This window comes from Onychostruthus taczanowskii, unplaced genomic scaffold (genome assembly GCF_017590055.1).
Source record: "Onychostruthus taczanowskii isolate IOZ18803 unplaced genomic scaffold, ASM1759005v1 scaffold33, whole genome shotgun sequence".
NCBI classification, from domain to species: Eukaryota; Metazoa; Chordata; class Aves; order Passeriformes; family Passeridae; genus Onychostruthus; species Onychostruthus taczanowskii.
The window spans coordinates 5,805,617-5,827,624 of NW_024500683.1; the positions used below are offsets into that span (position 1 = coordinate 5,805,617).

General features: G+C 36.4%; 1 protein-coding gene across 1 annotated transcript in view; it reads left to right on the top strand.

Moving 5' to 3' along the window:
• The window catches only part of EYS (eyes shut homolog), a 614,241-nt gene that overhangs the window by 498,435 nt on the left and 93,798 nt on the right, over positions 1 to 22,008 (top strand). The window contains exons 30-31 of the mRNA XM_041410576.1: positions 8,409 to 8,517; positions 11,345 to 11,565. Of these exons, the coding sequence (XP_041266510.1) occupies positions 8,409 to 8,517; positions 11,345 to 11,565 (330 nt within the window). The remainder of the gene's footprint in view (positions 1 to 8,408; positions 8,518 to 11,344; positions 11,566 to 22,008) is intronic.

Below are 22,008 nucleotides of genomic sequence, written 5' to 3' on the forward strand. Positions count from 1 at the left end.
CTCATCTAACAAACAAAAAAGCTCACAATATGCACCATGAAGCCTTATGATCCAACAGACATAAATACAAGTACAGTATATATTCTTTATTCTTCTATATACAAACTTCTTGTCCTGAAACTCAGATTAGAGCACAAGATTTCTGTAGGACTTGGTGCGTTCTGCCAGGATCAATTTTGTAACAATCTGTTCTTTCAATACTGTCATGATCATGAACAGCAATAATGACTATGGTAATGATTGTAATAAAAGTTCAATTTTGTTGTAACTTCAAAACTCTGCCTAAATGTTAACACTAATTATTCCAGAATCTTTTTGTTATTCCCATTCTTGCATATGTGAAATGGAGGTGTCACAGCACGGTGATGGTTGTCACAGCACAGTGATGGTTGTCACAGCACAGTGATGTATTGTGTTTACACCAGTGAAGTCCCCATGAAGTAAATGGAATTTCAAAGGTATTATTAAAGGCAGAGTTTATACTTTCCTTTAAAGATCCTTTCTGGGAACACATATCTTTAAAGTCATGATTCATAAAATATATATGTTGAAGAAAGCATTCCATTGAAATAAATGATCCTTGGGTGTATGCTGCCTGTAGTATGCTTGGCAATATATGCATTAGAGAGTCCCATTAGCCAGTCTACTAAAGGATCATAAACTTAACTGTTGGACTAGCAGAGCTGGAGTAAATGAAGCATAAACCAAGCTAAGTAGAACCTAACATAAACAGTATCTGTTTCACCTAATGTAGGTATTACCATTTTCAGCTACTAACATGCTTATACAAAAACATTGGGTTGGGGTTTTTTTTTTAGATTCTGTATAATGTACAAAAAAAACCTGTATACCAACATTAAGCAAAGAAATTGCATCTTCTGTGCAAAGTAAGTAGTATTTGAGAAGGTAAAGGGTATTTGTTTTCCTTATTTTCTTCAATTCTACCCCCATAGCAAAAAGAGAAAAGAGGTTCTTTTTTATAAACACATGTAGTGAGTGACAGGAAAATGGGGAATGGCTTCAGTCTGAAAGAGGGCAGGTGTAGATTAGATACAAGGTAAAAATTCTTCACTATGACTGTGGTGAGCCACTGGAAGAGGATGCCCAGACAATTCATGGATGCCCCATCTGTAGCAGTGTTCAAGGCCAGATTGAATGGGGTTTTGAGCAGCCTGGTCTACTGGAAGGGCCATGGCAGAGAGGTTGAGGTTGAATTTAGGTGATCTGTTAGGTCACTTCCAACCCAATTCAATCTATAATCTATGATTCTATGATAAAAACATATTGTTTGACTTTCTCAGATTGGAAGGGCCCCTTAAGGATTATTGATTCCAGCTCCCTGCTCCTTACAAAACTACTAAAAATTAAACTACACACTTAAGAGCATCATCCAGATGCTCAAACTCTGACGCTTTGGTGCCATGACCACTCTCCTGGGGAACCTATTCCAGTGACTGACCACCCTCTCAGCAGAGTAACTTTTTCTGATGTTCTATCTGAACTTCACTTGATGCAGCTCAGCTCATTCTATTTTCTCATGTCCTGTTGCTGGTCACCAGAGAGAGAGCAGGATCTCCCTTACACTGCTCCCCTTGAGAATGAGATCACTCCTCAGCTTTCTTTTCTCCAAGATGAACAAACCAAGTGACCTCAGACACTCCTTTTAAGTCTTGCCATCGAGGCCTTTCACCACCTTAGTCAGTCTCCTTTGAGCACACTGTAATAACTTTACATCCCTCTTTTACTGAGACCCCTCAAAACTGCATGCAGTACTTGAAATGCGTCTGCTCCACTACAGGGTAGAGTGAGACAATCACTTCCCTCAGCTGACTCATGATATTGTGCCTAATGCACCCCAAGCTATCCCCTTTGGCTGCCAGAGTACACTGGTGGCTCGTATTCTACTTTCCATGACCTCAAACCCTGAGATTTCTCTCATACATATTGGTTCTCCACCCTCTCAAACCCCAGTTTGTATATATATGGTTGGTGCTTGCCCAGCTCTCTGGTCTATCCAGATCTCTCTGTAAAGTCTATCTGCCCCAGAAGGGGTCCACAGCTCCCCTGAGTTTAGTGTCATCAGCAAATTCACTTTAATGTGTATTTAATTTCTGTGTCGAGATCTTTTATAAAAATATTGAAGAACACTGGCCCTAAAACTGAGCCCTGAGCAGCCCACTGGCAACTGGCTGCCAGCCTGATGCCACCCCATTTAACACCTCTCTGAGCCAGCTGCTCAGCCAATGTGTTATGGATTTCTCTGTGCTCTGTACATTTTATCCAGGAGGATCCTCTGGGAAATAATACTGAAAACTTTGCTGTAATCCAAATGCACACATCTACTCCCTTTTCTTGGTGGCTGACCTAGTGCTGAAAGGAGATTAAGTTGGTTAAGCAAAACTTTCTCCTCATGAACCCATTCTATCTGTGTCCAGCGAGGGTGTTGTTTTTCAGATGCTTTACAATAATTCCCAGAATGATGTCCCTGTGATGTCAGTGGCCACATCTTTCAGTACTCTGGGATGAGTCCCATCGGGGACCAGAGATTTATGTACATACAGCTGGAGCAGCAAATTTCAAACAAGTCCAGGGTCAGCTGGAAGTTTATCATTCACTAATGTGTTCCCAAAGTTCACACACCTCTTTTTTTGTGTGGTTTGTTTTATTTTTCCTAAACAAAGAGCCATCAAGGGATTCCTGCAAGACGCTTCAGGAGTCTAAGTAATTTGGGGTTTTCCATCTTCCTTGTTTTCATGTACTCTTCTCCTTGGTCTCCTTTTCTCTTCCTCTCACTCTACACTTTTACTATTTGGTCAGTTTGCAGCAACTAGAAAACCTGAGAAACTGATGTTGAATTGCTGGAGGTTATGAAATATGTTTCATTGATTTCAAATAAAATGTCAGACATAAAATGCAGCATTCATTTTTATAATTGTCACTTCTGAGGGTTGCAATTGGAGCTTGTAAGAAATACCAAAATTTGACCTTACTGAAATAGAAGATGATAAAGAGACATGACAACACTTCCATGGAAGAAGTATGCTAAAGTTAATTTTTGGGAAGTGAAGGTGTGGTTTTTAAAATAATGGAATTTTTAGAAATATATTTTAAGGGGATAAAAGGTAGTAAGTGCAAGAATTTTGGAAAAGTATGACGAGATTATTAAAACTGCAAGGCACAATACATATTTTCACACTTGTGAATTGGATATGCTCAGTCAAAAGTAAAATCACCATTCTTGAAAAATCACCTGTAATACTTGACAGTTGGTTAGGTGTTCCCTTGACAACTGCTCTGGTAAATCAAGGGTATAAACGAAGGCACTATTTCAGTGTTTTGCAGGACCCTTTTATTTTATGTCTTCTATATCAATACTTTTTTAGTAAAGGGATTTTTGTGGGGATTTTTTTTCCTATGTTGAACAGTTAAGCTGGACTAGCATTTTTCAGATTGTAGAGAGAAAAATAGCAAGTAGTTCTAATTGTAGCCCTCCAATTGTGACTTCATAAAATGGACAGTGGTGTAATTAGTTTCTAATACTTTTTCAGAAGACCATAAACCCTGCTTTGCTAGCAGTGTGAGGTCTGTGTTCAGAAACACCGTGATTATTTAGCTTGGATAAAAACAAAGGTTTCCTTTATAATGCCTGGGGTTATTTATATCTGCTGATATGATGATTTAATTTTGCTGTACTTCTCCTTAATCTTTTAGAAATATGGCTTCACCTTCAGCATTATATAGAAAATATAATTGCTATAAACTAAACTTTCTTAAGTATGTTTACATAACCATGAATGCACCATCTTTACATGATTACATTGCAAAGTTATAATGCATGAAAGCAGTTAAAAGACTTCCAGAAGTTCCAGTCTCTGGACCTATTCTCATCCCTATTGTCAAATATGTAATCAGTTTAAGATACTTTATTGTGTTTCCCTTGATATAACTGGAAGCTGAAGCAATCATGCTATCAATTAGAGCTTAAGTCAGTCTTTCCAATTATTAGAAGAGACATTAGTAGAGATTTTGCATTCACACTTTCTACTGCACTCCTTTAGTGCCACCTGGTGACTAGCTAGAAAGGAAAAAAGTATGATTTTATTTCCAATTGGAGAAATCTATGATAATTTAAATTAAAACATTTACTTGAGCAAGATCATACCAGATTTAGAGGTGCCCCAATCTTGGGTAGCTTAAGAGGATTTATTTGACTACCAGTTCCAGACCCAATACCTAATATCCAGATCTGTGTCATGGGTGTGTGAGGTACACATTGCACTTTGTTAGAAATCCAGTGTTCATGCACATAATTAATCAACATGCAACTATTAATTACACAGTCTATGACTACTGTTTTGCACCTGTTGAAGTTCATGAGTCTTTTGTAAAAAAATAGTAAATCCTTTGTAATTCTTGTTCTTAACATTTAACTTTTATATAAAATCCACAGCAGCTAGGAAAAACATCATGATTTTCTAAGCCTAGAGCAAATAAGAAGACTGAACATCTTCTCATTTCAAATTTGTGGAAATAAATATTTGAATTAATCAGGCCTATATCTTAGCATCTCCAGGAACAGGCTGGGCTTCACATGGCTCCAGACCTGTTAAGATTACTTTGCATAACCTTGCCCATATATCCTGCACACATACACATTTCCTGTAACTACTTCTCATACACCCAATTTTTTACCTCCCTGTGAATCCTTTTTATATCATTATGAGTGTGATACGAATGAATCACAATTTTGCTGCCTGACAAAATTATCCTGCAATAGGAATCGTGTTGCATTCTCTCCTGTCACTGTCTCTGGAGGGAAAAATATGCTGGCTTTAAGTGCAGCCAGAATATGCCACTGACATGCAAGGCAGATGGACTGAAATGCCTTCAGCATCTCAACGAGTAAAAAAGCACCACTGAAAAATACTTCAAAATTTAAAGATGTCAGTGATTAGCCACTTTCAACTCAGGTGTTCTTAATGTAAGGTCAGTATCTCATAATACGAGGTTAATTAGAAAAATAAAGAAAAAATGTCAAGAGAATAAATCATCAGTTTCATTTTCTGTTTTCTAATGGATTTCAATCTTCTGTGAGGTGCATGAAATAATACAACTGTATTTATTCAGTTGCAAGATTAAGACAGATTTAAACATAGATTATAAGAAAACTATAACCAGGTTATAGAGCAACACTAATGTTATTTTAGTTCAAGTAATTTCTATGACAGAATATTTCAAGTCCTTTCTTTTTCCCATCATGGTTTTAAAGAACTAATATGATTATATTTTACATGTGTCCATGTTGTAGCACTTTCTGAGTTTAATGCTATTAATAAAGACTGAGACAGCATTTATGGTTTAATTGCCATTTTTTTCAAATGTTTATAATATTCTAAGAAATCTGTCTTTTGGACTATTATTTTCCACGGTCTGTCTCTTTCTAAAAGCGATTCTAGGCATATTTAAGTAATCTAGCAAATTCAAACAGTCCTAATTTTGTGGTAACATAAGCATGAAAAATATCCGTTTTGTTCACATTTCAAATGACAGGTTTTCCGTACTATGACAAGCCAGAGAAAAATGTCAAGTATTAATTCACTGGAAATCTTTACAAAGAAACAAATGCTGAAGAAATAGCATGGAGTGCATTCCAGACATGCACTCCAGAATACAGGGCAGTAGGTTTCTGCTTGTAGCCTGTGGTTTTATTCTCATGACTCAGTCACGAATCTATTGGCTGACATCAAACAAATCTGCTCTGCTCTTTGAGATGTCATTGCTGCATGTTAGAGAAAAAGCAAAACGCCTCTATGTCCTTTGTGAAGTTAAGATCTAATGATCAAAAACACTGTATAATAAGGTGCTGTTTAAAAATTCCTAAAATAAAGAACATTTCAGTATCAAGCAGTCTTTAAGGCTTATTTTAGTTGTACCTATATTTAATCTTCCACTTTTTTCCTCTAGTAAAGGACAAAAACAATATAAATTATCTGTACAAAACAGTGAGAATGTGTGTACACCAGGAATTTACAATGGAAGTTTACAATGCTGAATGGCTGGCTAATTGCTTGAAGATGGTCACACTGACACAGACCTCATTGCTCTTTTCTTTTTCTTTAGATGAGCATTCTTCTTAATTAATTTTGCCACTTCACTTAAACTTTCATTCTTTGTGGACTGGACCATTGTAACAAGTGCTATAATAGGTTATTTAGAAAAAGAAGCATGCAGACTTCAGAAACCTTTCTGAAAAGCAGGAACAAGGCAGGGGCAGAGGGTGGGCTTTGCTATGACTGTGTCAGGTCTCTACTACAGTACCCACTCAGAGCAGAATGCATCAAGGAAAGGCTGTGAGTTTGTTTCCCTCAAGAGAGAATCTTAAATGACCTGATTTTCTGTTATCTAATAAAGTTGTCTTTATACACTCTGACATGCTGAGATAATTCCCAGCAACTTAAATATGAGTAGGAATAATAAATCAAATTCAAAGGATATTTTATATTTCAAGAATTGGTTGGAAAACACAACAGTGGAAGCATTTTCTCAAAAACTGTCCTTATTTCAAGTACCTAAAAGGAAATCACCAACTATCTGTCAATATATCCATTGTTTATTAAGGAGAAACTTCTGTTTACTGAATTTATTATTTATAATGAAATTCTGCAAATCACATGGTCTTCAAATCAGCAGGCACTGTTTCTGGCTCCCTATATTTAAAATCAAAATATTATGCTAACTTTAGACTTTTCAAGTAATGCAATTCAAAATACCTAAAAAACATTACTCTTTTTAGCCTAAAATTATAAATAAAAAGTGAATATTTTCCAAAATCATTTGAGTAATTTAGGGGTGTAGATCACATTTCAGAAGGTGATAATAAAAAATGCCATTCAAATATCTCAGACTTTTCAAGAAAGATTCAAAAACAAGAAATTTGTTGCATGCTTACAAGGTAGAAATAATTTAGCACATTTCAACCCCATGCATTGGAGTACAGTGAAAATCAATGAATTAGTATTGACTGATTTAGCTGTGAACTAGCAGTGATATGACCATTGGAAGGGTGGGATTTATTAATATGTAAGGATCAGCCGCTGATGTGGATGTTCTGGCTATAAAGTTGAGTGAGTAAACGCACTGATTTTGTGCTACTCACTCAGAAATCACTGCAGTGAATTGATAAATATTCATTAGGGGTCCATACTATACAATACTATATCCATTTATGTCAGTGCAATGTTCCCAGCAACTTCTGAGGTGAAAACTGAGACTCTAAATTTCATAATGAATCTACAGAGAGAAGGATGAAAAAGTAAGAATTTAGAAACAGAAGCAGAGACAAAAAACTCAAGGCATAACCTGAAATAAAACACGCCATGGCAGCTGCATAAAAGCAACCAGGTGGTGATATATAAAAAGGTACCATTTGAGACTATGGTACATCTTGATATGTTTTCTCCAGGAGTAAATTTGTCCTTATCAATGCTGAAGTAATTTCTATTATTAGGAATGCTTTAAATGTACAGATCATAATGAGCTTTAAAATATTTTAACTCTTTCATATGTGTATGACATAACACAAAAATTCATCTATCCCAACAAAAAACAATATCTGGGATTTCCATTACTGTCCTTTACCATTTATTCAGCTAAAATAAGTGCAAAATTTGGTAGTCCATATAAATAAACTAATTTTTTTTCAGAAACTTTTTAAAGTTGGTAGTGTAGCATTTGTGAAATATTGCATAAAAATGTAAAGTTGTTGTTAGAAGCCATACCCTGGCAGCCTCATTATGGTGACTTGGCTGCAATTCTTAGTGTTTTATTGAATGTTCACTAGTATTTACTTCACAAATTCCCTTAACCTCACATTCTTCTTTATCTCTAAGGCTCAATACCAGAGTTTGCACTAACACACTTTCCTAGTAGTGATAACTGCATCACAGTGTAATTTTTCTGCTCAGGGGTATGCAGCCTTTCATCTCTTATTCCATTTCTGTTCCCTCTGTAGGTCAGGAAAAAGAAATTTCAACCCCGGCTGTTCAGCATCATTCAACATTGATGTCACTTGCCCAACAGTCCTCTGTACTAGGGAGACTGTATGTCAACTACAGTTAGCACTTAAAATTTATCAATACCCACTTTAAAGATTTTTTTTCTTCTTTTCTCTGTACATATTTGAAATAGTAGTCAAGAAGACAAACAGAAGAGGGACATTAGTGGACAAAACTTGCATATTTTGTCTCTTGAGTAATTTAATAGCCATGAAACTGCAATTAGTAGTGTCCAAAGATTTTCATACTTTATGGAAGTATGAATATCTCTTTCACCTTGCCTTTGCCGTGTGAGGTTTGAATACTCCGTGACCAACAGTATAAGCAGCAATGGGATCTTCTGTTTCCTTACAGCTACATGCTGCCTGTGGGCAGTCCTGAAAGTTACTGCATGATTGAAGTGGCTGCAGATGGAAACTCCCCTGTACAGCACAGACTTTCATTCTCACATCAAGCATCTCAGGTGAGTCTCCAAGACATAAAAAAATAGCTATTTGCTTTGAACATTTCTTCAGCATATGCGCTACAGTTATTTTCAAAGGAGAATAAATATATTCTTACTTCTTCTAAAGGAGGATATATAATTCCTCTTCAAATATCATTCTTTCTAATAGGTCTTCTCACATCCAGCAACCACAACACATCCATTAATTTCTTCATTTATTTGACTCTGAAGCCTCTCTTCCTGCTGCACAAAGTCCATAAAAAGGACATGGATGCTATGAGAGTTTAAAAAAGTATATTAGCAGTCTCATTTACCCAAGGCCAAGGGGTTATTAGAAACAATTCAGATATTATTAAGCAGTAATTCTAGTTACTTTTTAGTTGCAAGCTACACTGTCTAGTGGAGGACAGCTATGAATCATCAGTGATTTAATTTGGTGTCAGTATTTTTGCTGGGACTTGGCTTCTGGATAGTATTGTGAAATATCTGTCTCCATTTTGAAACTGGTATCAGAAGACTCATTCTGAATGGACAAGAGGCCAGCTTTCTCAAATCTTGAATTTTTCAGTTATTCTTTCTCTTCTTTTTATTGCCTTTGTTATGCATTCTCTCATCGCAAGATTATTTCTGCATGAAGCATTTTTAAATGTTTTTAGACAAGATTTTGAACTGTGATTGATGGCTTGCTTTATAAGTTTGTTCACTAGAAGACAGGTCAGTTATTTGTAGAGATGCTAATCTTGATGTGCATCTCACAGTATGCACTGCTGGTTTGTAACAGAATTTCTTTCCTTGTGTGGTATGCATTATGAATGTCAAATCCTCACGACTAACTATTACACTTTACAGATCTGCTCCTAATCTCCCAGAACGTCTATTTACAAAGTACACAATCAAAGAAAGAACAAAAAGACATTTCTTATCACTAAGAGGTCTAATGAATATCTTCCCATTATTGCCCAAGATAATCCTTTTTTCTACTCAGGCTAAAAGTGAAGAAAGATATTTTCAAATTAGTATTTGAAAAGTTAAACATTAGTATTACATAAGTTATTGATATAATGCTATATTGAACCTTTTATGTTATTAACAAGACTTACAGAAATTCTTTCTTTGTGCCTCCTTAAAATATATTCTGGTTAAGTCAGTTAAATTCAGAAGAGGACCTTTATAGAAAGAATGTGTATTATGGTGCAGTAACACGAGCTTGAACACCAAATACATTACGATAAAATCCAGTGATGCTAGAAACTGAGCAAAGCCTACTCAAGTTGTTCTGTGATACACTGCATCTGCCCTCAAGGCTAGTGCTTTTGTAAAATAAGCCAAATAATAAAGGAGATGGTGTTGCCAGTGGAGTGTTAAAAACACTGTTCTTAATCACAGACACTTTATCATGCAGTCCAATGCTTTGCTTAATTCTTGAAAGAGATTCACAAGCAGAGAGAAAATGTTTGCAAACACTACTTACAAATCTTGTCTATCACTGTGGTGTTTCATAGCTTTGTTTGAAAGGGGATAAAGTCAAGTGATCTGAAATGAATTCAACAAGTGCAGAGCCAATGTCTTAGAATTCTTTGGTATGAAAAATCTGATATAATTTTATCCATGCTCTAAAATAAGTAGGTGTTTTTCCCTTCAGAATGAAAGATGCTAAGTAGAAGAATATCTGGCAGTATTCACATTCATTGTATCACAAAATTTCACTTGAAATTGTCAGCAACATAGCTCCAGGACTGACAAAAGTAATAGTGGAAACAGCAAATCAAAAATCATGTGGATGTGTGAATTCCAGATAAATAAATGGGATGTTTTCCTCCTGTTTCTACTTCTTTACACGTGTCTGAATATGATAGTGAAGGGCCTCTTCTCTATAAGTTACCCCCTCACATGTTTTACATATGCTGTGACAATTTGTAATTCCATTGGTTTATTCCTGCTTGACTTGAATGGGCTAGGTGTCACCCTCCTTCTGGACTAATAGTATTGTACAAATAAATGCATCACCATGTGATACAAGTACAATTTTTTTTCAATTCCCAAGAATTGGCAGACACTTAGCAAATGAACTTAGGAATGATGAAGCCCCATGTCAGAATTCCAGAAAGTCAGGAATTAGCTTGAGGAGTAGAATTCAGAGTGTTAAATAAACCACAGATCATTTATAAGTGATGATTAAGGGATTGAATTCTAAGTCAGGCAACAGAGGAATTACCATAGTGAGCACTAATATGATTTGTTCAGACCCTGCATGAACAATTTGTGGTTGTTTCTTTGCACCTCTATAAGGATGTTCTAGGCTTTTGGAAATGTGAAAGGTTCCTTTTTGTTTTCCCCTTGGGCTTCAGTATAGCAGCCTATTTTCTGTGACTCATTAAAAAAACTAAAATATTTTTTGTATTCCCTGTATCTTGGGATCCCTTAAATCCCAGGTCCTAAAGGAATTGTATTCAAGTCTACAGCTTCTCATGTGTTCCTGCACCAAACTTCAGCCATGAATACACAACTCATCATATAGGGTGAGGGAATCTATGTAAAAAACTTACCGTGTTCGCTGTGATTAAGGCTGGGAATTCCAATTTGTGTTTCAAGGGATGTATGTTGTCTTGTATATTTGAAAATAAGAACACACATTAAACCACTCTCTTTGTGAGGATTATTATTAAAAAAAAAAAAAAAAAAAAGAGAACAACATTTTTTAAAATAATCGCTTCAGAAAGTGTCAGAGTTCTTGGCCATCTTCAAGTAATGATTATTTCCCTTATCAGTATCTATTATTCTTTCATTGTTTACAATAATATCAAAAATCACATTTTTTCTGATGAATCTCTTCTTGTTTCTGCAGATCAACTTTGGATCAATCTTCCTTGGAAAGGTTCCTGTTCATGAGGAGGTTCATCGATGTGCTGGGCAGATATATGGCTATAAAGGATGCATTAGGGATTTTCAAGTTAACCACAAAGAGTTGTTCATCATAGACGAGGCTCTTGAAGGAAAGAATGTTGAGAACTGCAATGTTCCAATATGCGATTATCATCCATGTCACAATGGTGGAACCTGCACTAGGTAAGAGGTATTTCTTTACCCATTTTATCATTCATTCTTGATGAAAAATTACTACAATTTTCTCTGTAATGAAATAATCACCAATCTTTTGTCCTGATAATTTCAAGTAGAAAATATGACATCTTCATACCAGCCAGAGAGATGTTACACTTTACTTTCTTGCATGAAAAGTGATATGAAATATAATGACATTGTCCACACAGGATATATATCTTGCTGAAGCCAGAATTCCTTTGCAACCAACTAGATCAGTACTGCTACAAGACTACATCTGAACCTTTCTATAGACAATTTGGACAGAAGGCACATAAGAGGTCATTCTTTTTCCTAACAACTCCACATCTTACACATCTGTGGTGTACCCTCACACATCTTCATGGTGTGTTCCTGGGTGCAAATGTTCATCATCGTGCTATGGAAAGACTAACAAGTGACTTTCTTGTTCACTTCAGCATATGTGAAAAGATATTGTCAAAGAACCTTTGAAAGCTAAGGTGCGTCATGCTGAAAGAGGAAATGGAGTCTGAAAAACACATGAGTTAAAAGAAGAGATGATGATGGTTCAGTGGAATGATGGTTCAGTAGGAGCACAGTAACTTTTTAAGCCATAGCAGCTTGATCATTATCTAAAGAACTCAGCATTTAGAAAGACATTTCTGTTTAGAAATGATAGAATTTATGAAGTAGCTGCCAAATTTTTAAAAAATTGTACTTCCAGGCAAATGCTGAACAGAACAGTTTAAAGTTCTTTTGATGTTCTAGGCCACTGTGTCCTTCTTAGATTGAAGAGATCTTGAACAAATTTTTGAGGGACTTCTCTGCCTCTTGATTGATGTGAACACACAAAGAACACAAAACAGGTCTTTGATCTCTAAGTCTTGTTTGACTAGAGCACAAATGAAAGCAAGGCAGTTTTATGAAAACACACAATTTGCCTACCAGTCTGATGAAACTGAGTGTGTACTTTGGAATAATGAATCTGTTTTTTCTCTGTTGGTCTTTACTGCATCTCTGCCATTCTACTGCTTGGCCTGTCAGCTGCCATTATGGAATACTGTTTCGTTTGAATTTGTGTCCTGAATAATTCATGGGGATTGGATTTATTTCCTGCCTTTCTGCTTTCTAGCTGCTGGCCTCGGCCCTTTTCAGAAATGGGTTTTTTTCAAAATAGGCCGCTTCTCTTCTGCCCAGAGGCGTCATGGAAGATTGGGCATGTGCAAACCAGGGATAAGTGGCTGTGCAGTAGCACAGTTTTTCACGATTTTCTACAACAGCCAACTGATTTTCAGGGATCACCTTCTCTAAACCCAAGAATTATTCAATCCAATAAGCAGGAAATCAACTGTCAGCAAGCCTGAATAGATTAATAAGATGCTTCTGACAAAACTCAAACATTAACAGGAAGTATGCAAGAGATAGAAGCATGGCCAGATGATCTGGGGAGAGTACAGAGAAAAAATCCAGCTCCACAGATATGGAACAAGCCAAAGCCCATCTGGAAATTGTCCTGGCAGGGACGGGCAGGGCAAAACCAAAAGCTTCTACAAGGATATCAGCAGGAAAAGGAAGACCTAGGAAAATGTAGGTTTGCTGCTGAACGGGGAAAAATTCTGGTGACAAATGATTCAGGAAAGACTAAAGTGCCACTTTTGCATTAGTCTTTATGGATAACTGGGCTCCAGGAATCCTATTCCTCTCCTATAGGAGAAAGTCTGAAGAAAGAAAGATTTACACGTAGTGGATGAGAATCAGGTTAGAGAGTTTTTAAATCACCTGAACATATATCTGTGGCACCTGATGGGATTCACACATGAGAGTGATGAGGGAACTATCTGATGTCATAGCAAGATTTTTGCCAGGTGTTTCAATTGCAATGCTTAATGGCAAAAAAAGAAAAAAATATTTATTTATATTTTTTTATATATTGCATTTAATGCTTCAGGTGCTTGGCAACTATAGTTAGTGGGTTGCTTCTGAAAGACCATGAAGTATTACATAGCAAATATCTCTGTAATGTTTTCTTAAGGAAGACTGGAGTTTGTCAACTCATATTGCTGAGTATAGACAGGTGTGTTTTTTAAGAAACCTTTTTACAGCTGTCCTGAAAATATATTTACTTGCTTTTTCTCATCATTAGAGAAAAAATATTACTGTAGTGTTCAGCCTATTAATTACAATGACTATGCAAAATAAATTTATCTGAAAGGAAAAAAAAAAATTCTTTGCCATTTTACTAGAAGAAAACATGGATTAGAATGTACCTAGTTTTCGGTCCTGAAACTTCAGGGTGCAGCTGACCCTGTGTTCTGGTCATTGGTTGTATCAGGTGTTCCCTTGGCATTTGTCAGGGCAAGACTTTGCATCAGGCAGGACATCAGGACAGACCCAGCCCTTGGGCTTTGGGGTGTGGGGATATCTCTGGGGATATCTCAGGCTTTGGGAATATCTCTGGGTGTAGTGACATGATGAGGCAGGATTGGGACATCAGCCAGGGGATGAGGATCTGGCTCAGAAAGGGGAAGGGCTTTGGGAATATCTCTGGGAATATCTCTGGTGTAGTGACATGATGAGGCAGGACTGGGACATCAGCCAGGGGATGAGGATCTAGCTCAGAAAGGGGAAAAAGGGCCAGGCACAGCCCTAAATTTTCTAGGCAGGGTAGTGGTGACAGAAAAACATGCTTCAGCATGTGTAATGATGACTTGGGAAGGCAGACTATGTACCCCCAAACGTGCCCCACTTTCTCTTTCTTACCCCCTGTTTGATACCCTGAACAGGATTTCATATGGTCTGGGATATCACTTGGGTCAGTTGGGGTCAGCTGTCCTGGCTGTGTCTCCTTCCACCTCCTCATGCTGCCCCAGCCTCTGCACTGGTGTGGTGGCGTGAGGAGCAGACAGGCCTTGACTGTGTCATCAACCCACTGCTCAGCACAAATGTAAAACATAGCCCCACACCAGACAGCCAATGTGTGCAATATTAACTCTATCCCAGCCAAAGCCTGCACAATAGAACAAAAACCATTGGTTTCAAAAATGTTTAAACATATGTTGCATCAGATGAATGTTTCAGTAGAAATCTAAATTTTTAATTTTTACATAGTCATTATGTATGAGATTAAAAACCAAAACAACTATCTAACTATGTAAATGTTCTACTTCTTTAAGAAACACTTTTTCAAGTTCCCTAGCTCTTTTACAGCACTTTAACTTTATGCAAAGGTAGAATTCCAGATTAATTTCAGAGGGGGAAAAATGTCAACTATTCCGTAAATTTAAGGGTTTGATGCCACATAGTTCTATGGAATTCAAAGCTCCTTGGATTTGGATGTGTTTGAAATGGGTTTGGAAAGATTAACCTAGGAAGCTCTTAATATTCTGTGTGGCCCCCTGATCATATGAGCCAGATGTTGCAAACCAAGCTTAGTGTTAATTAAGAAGACACATCTGTGTGTGGGAAATAAACTCACAAAATTACCTCACCAATGATTTGACAATTATGTCAGCCACTACACTACTAGCAGTTGATTAATGCATTTGTTTTCAATTTTATAAAGATTCAAGAAATGCAAACAAACACAAGCTTAGCTTTTATAGTGTAGAATACAATCTCAAAGTTAATTGCTCCCACAAACAATCATGTTTGCAGTGTCTTAAACTATTCTCACAGTGATTGCTCCTACTGTTGTTATTCCCCATGTATTGATGCAGCAGATGGGTCCATTAATGTTAATCAATTAACCAAGACTGAAAAATCAAACTCAATTAGCAATAAATTTCAATAGACAGACACTTATCTTCAGATTTCGCCATGTATGTTGTAATCAACAAAAATATACAAGGAATTTAAATTTACAATTTCATCTCCTGACAATTTAAGAGATACTTTCCTAGATATGTAGGTCTCTTTTGAATAGTACCTTTTTAGTTATAGAGAAATACGTATTTTAAAACATACTTCAGAAATTGTCTGTTTTCTGCATTCTTGGAAATCATGCAATTCCTCTTTAGCCTTTAAGAATAGATCACTAAATGAAAATTTTCATCCAAACTCTTTTCTAAAGTTCATCTGATAACATTTTGAATGTCTTTTAGAAAAAGAAAAAATTGAGAATGAGTTCAAAGTTAGGATAGCTTGTAAGTACAAGATAATTTTATGGTTGAACTTGGTTAAGTGATAGACTATCTTATGATGTAGATGCTGAGGAGACCAGATGAAGTGAATTAACAAATTTTGTGGTATCCTTTTAGTATATATCCTGAATATTAATTAAAGAGTAGAAAGAATAATTATGAATGTGAATTTTTTAAGATAAAAAAGAAAGACCTTAAACTGTAGACCTTGGAGACATTAAAATGTTTTTTTCAAAATTATTTAATCTCCTTTTTCATTTCAAAGGCTAGTCCTGGTGATCCTTTCCCAGCCATGTGCCAAAAATGCATTTATATTTTCTTGTGCCCATAAGCCAAAAGTGAGTGTTATGGTAGGTTTCAGCTGAAAGTATGAATCTAAAAATAGGCTTGTATGCCTTTGTTAATTATTTTCTCACATTTTTAGCACAAAACTGCAGTTTGCTTCCAGCTTGAAAAATCTGGTTTGTGTGTTTTTGACCTTAAGATAGAATTGTTACCCTAGAATACTCATATTCCTTCAAACTAAGGAACACTGAAGCATTTCTCCAAAACTAGCAAGAGTACGACAGGTCAATTTTTTAGAATTGCTCATGGATTTTCTCTCACTGCTTTACTTGTAGGTGGTTTTGGGTAAGAAAGGTACCAGCTAGTCATAAATAACATAATTTATATCAATAAACTTTTTATACATGTGTCTTGTAGACTAGGAGACTCAAGTCAACATATTAGTGAGAACATCAGTTATTTTGGGGTTTTTACCAATCTAAATCCTAGTCAACATCCATATTAAGTTCAGAATTAATACTTTAAATACCACCATATTCAGGTTTTGCAAAAAGATAAACCAAAGGGATTAAAATTCATCTTAGCTGATTTTCAGATGAAGAAAATTTCCAAATGGGGGTTGTTTACCTTCACAACTCTTCAGAAATTACAGCAAATGCACTTATGTGTGCTGATTTGTATGAAGAAAGTAACCTCTTCCTTTTGAAGGTGTGCCTTTCAGGCAGATCTCTCAATACCAAAGATGCACACATTTTACAACTCCAGAAATGGATGTTGTGATTATGTTGATGGTGATAATGATGATGAGGATAATTCATGCTTACACATACCATTATATAGGAAGACCAGTTGGGAGGCTTGATTTTTTGGGGTCCTGCTCTTTTTATAAGATTAGATATTATAGTGGGTACTCAAGAAAGTGATTCACAGTTGGAAATCTATTGTTTTTTTTTTTTCTATTACTTAGTTCAAATTTTATTTTGGAGAAGAAAATAATTAATTTAAATTTATTTCCAAGCTGTTTCCTTTTTCTGGAAGAGAGATTGTTCATCCTTTTTGGTTTCTGATGATCTTTGGAAAAATTAATGCCATTATTATGAAGAAAAAAAATAGTATTGAGGAGGCTGAAAGATAATTCCATAATGACCAAAAATCCTGTTGGATGTGTGTTTGTTGCATCATATTCTCACAAGAAAATCAAATAAGCAAAAGAAAAAAATTTCATTTCTAGTTTTTCTAACACTAAGTGTTAAGAGGTAGAGAATTCATTTACCTAGTCTGATGTTTCTGGTAGAAGGAATTAATTTGGCTTAAGGCCCATGTAAAAACTCTGCACACTGTTTTTTCTGGATAAAATCTGCATTTCTCCTCCATTAATTTTCCTTAAATAAGAACAGAAAACTAAAATTTATTGCCTTCTAGCCCTTGAAGATTAGACAGTAAATTGTTCTAATCTTCAATTTTGTTAGAATATCTGTTTCAAGACTGAATTAATTGAACAAGGTGTGTCTCACTCTTTGCATCAGAAATAGATTCCCATTTTATTGTATTTAATTTCCCAGGCATTGTATTCCTCAGATTATAGTAGTACTGAGGAAATATTTGGCAAATAAATCAAAGCCATATTACATTAAGCTGAAAGCTGAAAGTGATGATGTTTTAGATTTTAAACAAGACATCTGTAAGACCTCAGGAAATTTTATGACGATAATGTATGGGAACATAGAAAAATATAAAATCATATATTTTGTTGGATATACTAGTATTGAACTGTTATTCTTTTCAAATAAGAATTTATAAAATATGGAACTTCTTTGCTAGTGATTAAAATGAGGTATTCTCTTCAGAATTTCTTTGCTTCAGAACATAATTTTTTCATAGAAATATTGTTGTAATAACAAATTCTGGCAATTGAAAAATAATCAAAACAAGCAAGTTAGAAAAAATGATATTCAAACCATAAAGCATTCTGCTTCTAATTTAGGTGGTATTGTAGTGATTCTGTTAAAAATGTTTGATGGAAAATCAATTTTTTATGTTCTCATATCCACAGATTTAGTATCCGATTAGTGTGAAAAGTGGCACACTGAAAACAGTGCACGTGAGAAAATCAAGGATCAAAATATATAGGGCTTCAAATTCCTGACTCTTTAGATAATGTGCAGGCTGTGCACAAAAATTTTAACACATCATGTTATATATCATCTCTATTGAATTTTACTTAAATCAGAAAAGATGCCATTGCTAAAATTTTAGTGGGGTTATTGAAATACCAGTAAAGGCCATTATTATACCAGTCATCTCGGAATGTTTTGACTGAATGCCTAGAAATTCTATGTGGCATTATTTCTGCAAATTACAGCACAACTAGATCAGCATTTCTCATAGCTTTAATTCCAGAAGGGGTATCTAGTTTGAAGCTTTAAAATACAACATAGCAGCAAAATTAATGGAATACTTTTCCAAGGCAAGTGAGATGTTTAAGCACAAGAAGTGCTCTGTTTTAGTAGAAATACTCAAAACACTATTCATACAAATTTTTCCAATTTGAGAAGTGCTCAGATTCTTAACAGGAATTTCATTTAACTATGAATCCTGACAAATAGTAGAGCTCAGACTGTTTGCTATAAGGTGCATCATGTAGTTTATGTATGAAAAGTGACTAGTGTGTCATATTCATTGTATTAGTGGTTTTCCAAAATTCCACTTTCAGTGTAAGTTTTTCTGAGGACCCAAGCTCAGAGAGTGGTGGTGCACAGAGTTACACCCAGTTGTCAGCCAGTCACTAGTGAGGTTCCCCAGGACTCAATGTTTGACCCAATCCTGTTTAATATCTGTATTGATCATCTGGATGAGGGGATGGTGTGCACCCTCAGTAAATTCACAGCTTCACATTGGGTGGGAGAGCTGATCTGCTGAGGTCAGGAAGGCTGTGCAGAGGCACCTGGGCAGGCTGGATCCATGGGCCGAGGCCAGTTTTGTGAGGTTCAATAACACCAAGAGTCAGATTTAACACTTGGGTCACAACAACCCCATGCAGAGCTCCAGACTTGGAGCAGAGTGGTTGGAAAACTGCCCAGAAGAAAAGCCTTGGGCATGCTGGTTGACAGCAGATGAACATGACCAGTGTGTGCCCAGGTGACCAAGAGGGTCAATGTCATCCTGGCCTGTGTCAGCAATAGAGTGGCCAGCAGGCCCAGGGCAGGGATTGCCCCACTGTACTCAGCACTGCTGAGGCCACATCTTGAATCCTGTGTGCAGTTTTGAGCCCTCTTTGTAAGAAAGACTCTGAGGTGCTGGAGTGTGTCCAGACAAGAGCAATGGAGGTGGAGTTGTCCAGCCTGGAGAAGATTAGTCTCAGTGGGAACATTATTGCTCTGTACAACAACTTGAAAGTAGGTTGTAACAAGGTGAGTGTTTCCCTCTTCTCCCAGTTAACAATTGACAGAACTAGAGGAAATGGTCTTAAGTTGCAGCAGGGGAGATTTAGGTTGGATATTAAGGGGAAAAAATTAAGCAAAAAGTTTATATATTGGAACAGCCTGCCCAGGAAAGTGAACAAACCACCAGATAATCTGCAGCATCTGTGACACATGTCAGAACATTTCTTCCTTTGCTGCTGACCTAACACGCACACCTACTTACTAGTTATAGATTTCTACACTTCAGGTACTGAAAATTACAGATGGAGAACATCTAGTGTAGTTGATGGAGGTTGAATGGGTTAGAACTTCATTGTTCTGAAACCCTGTTTGGGAGGTTATCATTGAAAGAAAACAATTGAGCTTATCACAGGTCACAGAACAGAACAGGTTTTGATTATGCTTTAGAGAAGTTTTCCTTTGGTATCTTGTTAGCTTCGAGGAACATGCTTAGTATTCAAACAGAACTTGAGAATATGAGTATTCAAACAGAACAGTCTGAATATGAAGTATCACCTTGATATGGAAGGTTATCATGACACCAAATTTGGTTTTGTAATTTATTTCTTTCTCAGAAAGCACTTATTTAAGTTTGCCTTTTAGAAATATAAAATATGGTTGTTGGTTTGTTTTTTGTTTTTTGTTTTTTTTTTAATGGGAAACCATGGTTTTTTTTATTTAATATAACTAGCCGACTTTGTGATCATCTGAAAAGATAAATATACATAGTGGTACCACGATAGTCACAAGAATTTCATGCTCCATATGTATGCATATAATGAATTTAGATTAGGTGTCTTTTAAGTAGCCAAACCTAGCTAAAAGACAGCTTTTAGGAAGCAGAAAGACAGAAATAGAGAAGACATTCTGCCAAAGGATCCATAAATGTCCAGCTGACTATTCAAAGGCAAAGGTCACCGCACTAGTACCTCACTTTTCTCAGAGCACAGAGGAATAGGCCAATACCAAAGGTGCTTATACTGTCTTCCTCACAACTCACTCCAGTTATATCAGGTTATATATTAGTCTTGCATGTTGTGAAGAAGGGTACCTCTTTTTTTTTTTCCCTAGGGAAAACTTATTGAAGTTTTGTATTACTCTGAAGTGAAGGGGAACATAGAAGAACAATATGTTATTTTATTCTCAAAACGTCCAGAGATTTAAGAATTACCTGGTGTCCTGCTACAAAATTAGTACATCCCTCTTCAGGAAAGACTGTCTTGGATAAAAAATATGTATGAAACAACTGCTTTTGAAGACTGGTTTTCTGAAATCTGAGTCTTTGGAAATATGAAGGTAAAAGGACCCTAGAACCACAAAAATCCTGTTGTCCTTCACCAGGACCTCTCTCAGGTTACTTCACAGTAGAAGAGGTCAGAAAAAGGCCGAGGTCATTAGTTCCCTCCATAGTTAGTGGAGACATCTAGCATTGTTGTGGAACAATACAAATCACTGCACCACTGCTCCCTGAAAGCTGATTTCATTATAATGACAATAATATGGGATATATATTTCATATATTTGATGTCATAGTCATATGACTTTTTGGACATCCTACTCATGTCTGTACATTAAGCACTTCAGTATATGTTAATTCATAGAGTACTTTAATGGGTACTTTGTTTTGCAATGTATCTAAAAGAACACATATGTGCTAGCAGGTTTTCACACTCGTGAATAGGTTGTAATAGAAATGAGATCAAGTTCTAAAGAATTCCAGTGGGAGTGGGTGCCTCAGGAGTCCCACAAGGTGAAACTCCCAGATGGAAACCAGTGACTCAGAGGCAGAAGTTTTGTTTTAAATAGTTATTGAAACTGCCAGTCATAAGGGCTGCACTGGCAAGCTGGCCCAGTCCAATGGCTGGGGTGTGATGGTGAGTCATGGCTCTGGAGAGACAGCAGACACCTTCTTTACTGATCTCGAAGTGGGTCTCTGCACTGGTCAGATCAAAACTGGTGCCCTGTGACCTTCTGAGCGTCTGGCCAAGTACAACCAGCTGCTGGGACAATTCCGAGGAGCAGCTCAGCAGCAAGGTTCACTTTGCTGGCAGGAATGTTCAGGAACCCTCATGCTCACTAAGTGTGGATGAGTCACCTCTGTTCTGCTTCAGCACTCATCATCGACTTAGACCACAATTATCACTGATCACTTCAATGATTGTTATTTACATTAGAGTTCTCTTTCTACATTCCCCAGCAAATTTTCTCAGGATTTCAGAGACATATGTAAGCCTTCTGTTTCAAAAGCTCTGGTTATGACATCACTTTTCTGTTTCCAAACAACCTTTGAAGCTACTAATAGAATGTGAAGTTTCATTATTGAATCACCATGTCATAAGCTTGCTGTAATCATGAGGAATTTGTGAAGTGTGTGATAAATATCTGTGTGAAAACACAGCTACAAACACATGGATACGTATGCACTCAAACAAATTATATGCTGACTATAGCTGTGCTGTGTGTATTGTTCCATTCTCCAAAATCATCCTGTCTTCATTATACTTTTGGGTTTTACAGCATTTTTTTGGTGAGGGTGCTAATGGCAATTTTTACAATTTTGTATCACACCCTAATTGCAAAGACAAGGACACTGAGAAAATAGA